Source organism: Crocodylus porosus, unplaced genomic scaffold (assembly GCF_001723895.1).
Source record: "Crocodylus porosus isolate Cpor-Errol unplaced genomic scaffold, CroPor_comp1, whole genome shotgun sequence".
In the NCBI taxonomy this organism is placed as follows: Eukaryota; Metazoa; Chordata; order Crocodylia; family Crocodylidae; genus Crocodylus; species Crocodylus porosus.
Genome location: NW_017728886.1, coordinates 52,666,101 through 52,673,436, shown reverse-complemented (window position 1 = coordinate 52,673,436; position 7,336 = coordinate 52,666,101). Strand labels below are relative to the sequence as shown.

Sequence of the window (7,336 nt, the reverse complement as noted above, 5' to 3'; positions counted from 1 at the left end):
AGCCCAGAGGCTTGGGGTTTGGCTGCCCCCAAGTTTTGCTTGCCCTCAGCCGTAAGGCCTTCAGAGCAAGCAATAGAGCAGACTCCCATTCCCATAACCTGGGCTTAATGCCACTGCACCTTGGTGGGTACTAAACCATGCCAGAAGAGCAGTTCTCCTGAAAAGCGGTTCAGGAAAACCACCTTCTTGGACATGCGTGGTATTTCCCCTGCCAGGTTAAGAAGCCACTACACTTGATCTGAGCCTTCAAGAGGCTAAGAAGCATCACCAAAATGATAGCTACTACAGTGCTTAGCACAATTTGTTTATTTTTGCCCTTTCGTAAGACCCAGAAGGCCCTGTCAGATTGACACCCACTGTGGGCTAGACATGTACATATAATGAAAGACCATCTCCAACAGTTTGTCTAAATCCATGTCACATTACTGTACTGGCCTTGCTCATTTGAACACGGTTGGCAACCTGAAGAATGGTTTAGGAAATCTTCTTTTTCTGAGTCTGTGTTCTTGTTCTATGCATTCTGCAGATCGTGTTCAAGTTGGCTGTCGGGAACTGAGATCCACCAAGTACATTTCAGATGGCCAGTGTACCAGCATAAACCCCTTGAAAGAGCTGGTATGTGCTGGTGAATGCCTCCCTTTGCCGTTGCTCCCCAACTGGATTGGGGGAGGTTATGGAACCAAGTACTGGAGCAGGAGGAGCTCGCAAGAATGGAGGTGTGTCAATGACAAAACTCGCACCCAGAGGATTCAGCTCCAGTGCCAGGATGGAAGCATAAGAACCTACAAAATAACTGTTGTCACAGCCTGCAAGTGCAAAAGGTACACCAGGCAGCACAATGAGTCCAGCCACAACTTCGAGGGAGCCTCTCAGGCTAAGCCCATCCAGCATCACAAAGAGAGAAAAAGAGTCAGTAAAAGCAGCAAGCATAGTACAAGTTAGAAGTCAGACGTGTCCCCATAAATGAACTCGCCTGGAACCATTCTCTTCATTGATATGACTGCTTAAAAGACAAGTCTGCCATTGCTATGTTATCACTTAACCACACATGCTCTTTTTTTTTTTTTTTTTTGCTTGACCAAACTCAGAAGGGCATTCTGTGCATAAGGACTTTCTTGGCCATTTTCATATGCTCAAGATGGAGAATACCAAAAGCCTTCCAATCCTATCCTTTGAACTGGAGGCATGGAGGCAAAGAATTGTTGCCATGAACATTCACTTAAATTTGGCTTTTAGAAAGGTGCTTTGTGAGGTTTTCATAAGGAGAGTTAATTGTTGTCCATTGCCTTCTCATTCATATTTTATAACACTTTGACACATTCTTTTAATGATAGCCAGCAACTGTTTTCAGATTAATTCTAAGAAAACAATGCCTTGCATGCTCTTGTATATCAGTATACCAAAAATTTAAATTATGCATGGCAGCATTTGAAAAGGAAAGCTGAATAAACTATTTATTTGTCAATGTAATTATTTAATGAGCTTTTACATAGTTTTTTTTTTTAAATGTTCATCTTATGTTTTATAGCTCTTTCATGTATCAAAGTATTTTCCTATGATTTGTGGCTGGATTAGGATATACCACACATTTTGTAGATAATGTAAAATAGATGTTTTTGGTATTCTTGGTACATTTGGACATCAACAGTTTTGGATGTTATTTTGCAAGTAACTTTAAAAAAAATGCCTTGTACATGCTATACTCTGTATTATTTTTGTTTAAAATGTGCAATCAAATGAAAGTTATGACTTCCTTTCAAATTTGTGGGTTTTTTGTACAAAAATAAACAGTGCTAAAAAGATGCATCATCTCTGGCTCTAACGTATATGAAACTGCACACATTTTGAGGAATTACAGCATTTAATCTCATAAAGTGGGAAAACATTATTTGATTTAAAACAAATGCCATAAAAATTTGGCAGCAATATTTAGCATTAAAAAAACAATCTTTCTGTGGAGTCTGACTTGTACAAGTCTTATGTGACCATTTATACCTGGTGCTCATTTATGGTCAAAATCAGACTTTAACAATGTTCACATTGTATGTAGCAGACAGTAAGTATGTATTTGTGAATAAAACACCCCAGTCTATTTATATATTTCATTAATGTCATCAAACTTAAGACTTACAGTAATAACAATAATCAGTATAGCCTCTCTCATATACACAGTTTAGTCTTGAACATTAATCACAGAGGATGTATTATGAAATGTATAGTAGAGACAACTTTTCTATGTACAGAACAGGAGTAACCTGTAATTTAATTATTCAAACCAAATGATGCTTGAGGTGATCCATATTCATTCTAAGTGGTTAAGCTATCCAAAAGAAAACACTAAAAAGTAGATTCGCCAATGTACCACACCATTCTTAGTTGACTGGATTTTATATCCTCCAAACATTAGTGTGAACAGCTACAGACAGAACATTGGATTCTAAAAAATGTGCTGCCTCCAGCATGTCCTTGATCAAATGTTTCATTCATTCTTGTTTACATTTTAATTTAATAAGACCCAATGGCTATATTGCAACATCATTTTTAAGCAGAACACCTCACTGATAACTAATGGAGCTCGCCATTTAAATATCAGTGCCACAGCATGGCTCCTAGGATCCTAAAGTTTAATGACAGCTAGCCAAATTCTTTCCAATAGTATTTCTTCCTCCTTAGCAGATTCTTAAAGAACTCTTTGGAAAGTAGCTTTGTGTGTGAGAAAGAAGATGAAATGTCCTTGGGGTTTTCCTTTTCCTCCTCTGGTGTGCTTTAATTTTTGAATGGGAAAGAGAAAAAGATTAAAACCATACAGTGGTGTACACGTAAGATAATAGACATAAATTAATGACCCAGATTGTTTCCTTCAAGCTAACTTCAGTATCATAAAGGGGTCAGGCTGATCACCTAGGCTGCTTACAGTTGTGAAAAAACAAACCAAACAAAACAGCACTTTATTTTCAGCTTGGTGTGCCCCCGCACCAAGTGCAGTGCACACCCAGAAGAGGCATCACGTTAATTTGACACAGCTTGCTCAATGTCTGTCTAGACTGCAGGCATCAGTGAAGCTTTCTGGCACTCTAATAGCTGAATTGAGTCAACTTTAGATAAAAATGCACAAAAGTCCTGCTGAAGTGCATGATCTAAATAGATGTTGGGCGAACCAGGTCAAACTGACATGCTTTCTCTTTAAGTTTTTTTCCCGCCACATCTGTAAGCAGGTGTAGAACCTAGGGATTAAATTTAATTTATACCCGCAGTTTTTTTTACACTGCTGACACTTTAAGGAGCCTAAATTCACACTACTGGTTCTTAACTTTTTTAGACATGAGGCATCCCTTGATAGACTTGAGGGACCCTTGGACAGATTGGAGGCACCCCTTGGAAAATGTCAGCTCTTAGATTTCACTCTTTTTTTGCCTACAGAAAAGTAATAAGAGCTTTCTGTTGCAAAGACCTTAGAACTATAGATTTCTATTTGAAATCTTGGGGTTTATCTTGTGAATCACATTCACTGATAACACCTTGCAGCATGCTTAAAAGGATCTCAAGGCACCCCAAAGTTGCTGTGGCACCCCAGTTAAGAATCACTGATTTATGCCCGCTCTAAGGCCCTTTAACCCTACAAGAATGCTATAAAGGGGCTTGTTGTAAATTTGAATCTGGGGCTACATGCAGACAAGCAGTTTGATTCATACCAGAGCATTTTGAGCTGCACTGAAGCCAGATCTTACAGACAGTCCCACATTAAGCACCTGTGAATTATTCGAATTAACACTTCGCCTTGGAACAACTTCACAGCCCATTCAACTTAATTGCCATTTAAGCTTTATGTGTAAACAGCTGGACTAGGCCTGTTTTGGTGTGAGTCAGAGACCAACCCAGTATGTCTCTCATCAAGCTGGTTGTCTGTTTTTTGCCTGGTATTGCCAGCATTTTTCTATAGTACAAGACATGGGCAGCAGCATATCATGCTTCCTCCTGCTAAAGGGTCACAAGAAACTAGTTCTAGCAGCAGAAGTTAATTCAGCCAGCATGCCAATTCAGCCTTTATCTTCATTACAATGATTACACAGGGAAAATGACCCATTGCTGACAGTGATGATAAGCAACTGGAGTCCCTGGGGTCATAACCAAATGATATTTAAAACATGTAGACAGGAAAAAACAGTTGATATGGTTCCATAAAGTGTCAGGCACAATGTTCCATCATGTCACATGAATTTTATTCTGTGTTAAAAGCTAAACAATCTTTCACATCAGTTTAACTGTACAAGGAAGGGAAGTATTGTTTACAATTATTGTTGGCAATACGTAATCTTCTTTGTGAAGACAGGACCAGAAGGTCATTGGGTATGAGGAACAAAACTAAGACCACCATCAGATTTCACATAAGCCACTAAAAGAACCATCACAAACTTTCTATGTCACCCCAAAACAAATGGGAGGTGTTCTATTTTTTTTCCCTTCTTCACTGAGTCATAATTCTATTAAGGGAAAGGTACTGGAGTCAAAAAATCTTAGTCTGATTCAAAGGTTTACTGCAGGCTTCCTGTGTGACTTAGGCCAAGTCACTAGACCTTGATTCTGCCACCTTCCACAGGCTGGATAACACCTTACTCCTGAAGGGAGTAGATAGGGCTCTTCAGAAACTCTTCAATGTGAGTGAAGGTTGCAGGATCTTGACCTTCGTATTTCCTCTTTTGCAAAATATATTTTATATGCCTTTCCTATCTCATACGGATGTTGTGTAAGAAACTGACAATACAGATTCCACAGGTCGTAAACCAAGAAAAAGCTAGTTGGTGGAATTAAAGCCAGAAGACAGATGAGACTACTGTGCCCTGCTCTTGGCTGTTCTTGACCAGAGTGAGACTTCACTACAAAAAATCAACAACTTAATAGCAATCTGACTCTGTATAACATTGTTAACTTTGTGCCAGGTGATTCTGTTATGTTGTCACTCCTTCAGGGGGATAAAGATCCTTTCACAGTGTCTTGCTTAGAGTGACAGACGGTATCATAGAATCATAGAAATTGAGGGCTGGAAGGGACCTTAAAAAAGCATTGAGTCCAACCCCCTGCTCTGGGAAGGAATATTGCTGAGATCAAATGATCCCAGCAAGATGTCTGTCCAGTCTCCTTTTGAAGACTTCCAAGCTTGGGGACTGGGCTACCTCCTTGAGAAGTGTATTTCAGATTCTGGTCACCCTTACCATAAAGAAGTTCTTACATCCAACCTGAAGCCATCCTCTAACAGTTTATGGCCATTGGTCCTTGTCCTCCTCTGGGGTGCCCTAGTGAACAGTTTTTCTCCCAGCTCCCAATAGTCACCACTTACATACTTACAGATGACCACCAAGTTCCCCCTCAGTCTTCTTTTCACCAGGCTGAACAGTCCCAGATCCCTTAGTCTTTCCTCATAACGTTTCTTGTCCAGGCCCTTAATCATTCTTGTGTCCCTTCTCTGGACCCTTTCAAGATTCTCCACATCTTTTCTGAAGTGCAATGCCCAGAACTGCATGCAGTACTCCAGCTGGGGTCTCACCAACATTAAGTAGATAGGAAGTAGAAGAATCCCAGTATTCTATTAGCTTTGCTGACTATAGTATTGCACCGGTGGCTTGTGTTCATCCTGTGATCAACCATAACCTCGAGGTCCCCTTCAGCTATTGTGCTGGCCAGGACATCTCTTTCTAACCTATATCCATGTCACTGGCTTTGTCTACCCAGATGAAGTACTCTGCATTTGCCCTTATTGAATGGTATAGAAAAGACCACAGAATCTATCACTAAATTTGGCAGATCTCAAGGGACCTGAGGGAACCCCTTCTTACTGGAGGGCCTGTACACCTGCAATAGCTTGGGCTCCAGAGAACCCATCCCAGCCCTCTACCACTGCCTTCCCATGATAGTTTGCAGGGGAGTTCTAATAGAAAAGATCTATTAAAAGGCTGATTTGTATTAATTTATCTAAGAGATCATCTTGAGGTTACAGAGGGGACAATGTGTACTATTCTTACTTATCTCTAAACTTCAGTATGTCCTCATTCTCCAGGGGCCTATATAAACTTTCCCTTCTTCTCATATGAAATTGAATCCATGGATCCCATCCATGGGATCTAGATGAGAGGTAAACGCAATTGTTCAGGGAGATCTGATTATATCTACCCTTATATGTAGACTAGCCAACTGCCTGTTAAGAATGATGGGGGGGGCAGGTGGGGAGAGGACAGACACAGAGCCTCATGCCCCCCTGTCCAGGCTGGCTCCCCCTTTACCTTCTGCTGCTTGGGGTCCAGGCCTGCTCTCCTCCACGTCCCTCCCCACCCACCACTGAAGGGAGCGGGGTCCTCAGTCCGGTCCTCTGTGCAGCTTTGGAATCATGGCGGTGCGCCCCCATGCTGGGAGCACTCTGATTGGCTGTTTCTGTCAGCCAGTCAGAGTTTGAATAAAGTGTTACAGACAGACAGACTTAGGTGTAGGCTTTTATAATATTAGAATTCCCCTCTGTGAAAAGATACAAGGGGCATGTGACAGAGCAGCTTCAATGCTCCATCGTTTTAAGGGCTGGAGCAGCCAGCCGCCAGGTGTCTGACAAGGGCAGCCATTTTGGAGAGCTCTGGTATAAGAGCAGAGCAGTCTGTGTAGAGGGCCCAAGGAGGCAACATCAGGCTCATTTGCTCCTGGAAGACTGTGGAGGTAAGGAGGGTGGTGGCAGTGGTTATGGGGAAGAAGGAGGCTTCATTGGTCTTGGACATGATCTGAAACTGTACCCTGCCAGGATATGGAGGTCTGGTGGTCCTGCTTGTGGTGGGATAGGGCCACTTAAATGCCAGGTTTGAGGACCATCCTGGTATAAGGTGGGTTGGGGCAGCTAAACCCCTGCCCTCATGTTAGGGCGGGTGTGTTAACCAGTTGTAGGCCAGGCTCACCAGTGAGAGCATCTGAGCCTATGGGAGTGTTTGACCCCGTGCCCTAGGAAAAAAGCGGAGTTGTGGGCCAGGCATGTTAAGTAGAGTGACACCTGAGCCTATGGGAGTGTTTGACCATGTGCCCAATGAAAGGGCACAGTAGTGTGGCCCTAGAAGAGGGTGGAGTTGAGAGGCCCTGGGGGAGGGCAAAGAGTGGGGCCTTAGAGAGGAAGGGGTGGAGTAGTGGCCCAGTGAGGGTGTGGGGGCAAAGTCAACCCACAATTCTGCAAATCACCCAGTGTTCACTCAGATGAGCTGCTGGCCAAGGCAAGAAGAGATGAGCCTGACGGCCCTCCAGGGTTGCTTAAGGGGAACAAGGGCAGGGCGCGTGTGACCCAAGGGGGTGGTATGACAGAGACCCATGAGGG

General features: G+C 42.6%; 1 protein-coding gene across 1 annotated transcript; it reads left to right on the top strand.

The window, feature by feature from the left end:
- The first annotated feature begins 214 nt into the window (after positions 1-214).
- On the top strand, positions 215-1,803 carry SOSTDC1 (sclerostin domain containing 1). The gene has a single exon (XM_019534101.1). It carries the CDS (start codon positions 415-417, stop codon positions 940-942), a length of 528 nt encoding a protein of 175 aa, XP_019389646.1. The 5' UTR covers positions 215-414; the 3' UTR covers positions 943-1,803.
- Positions 1,804-7,336: the final 5,533 nt, after the last annotated feature.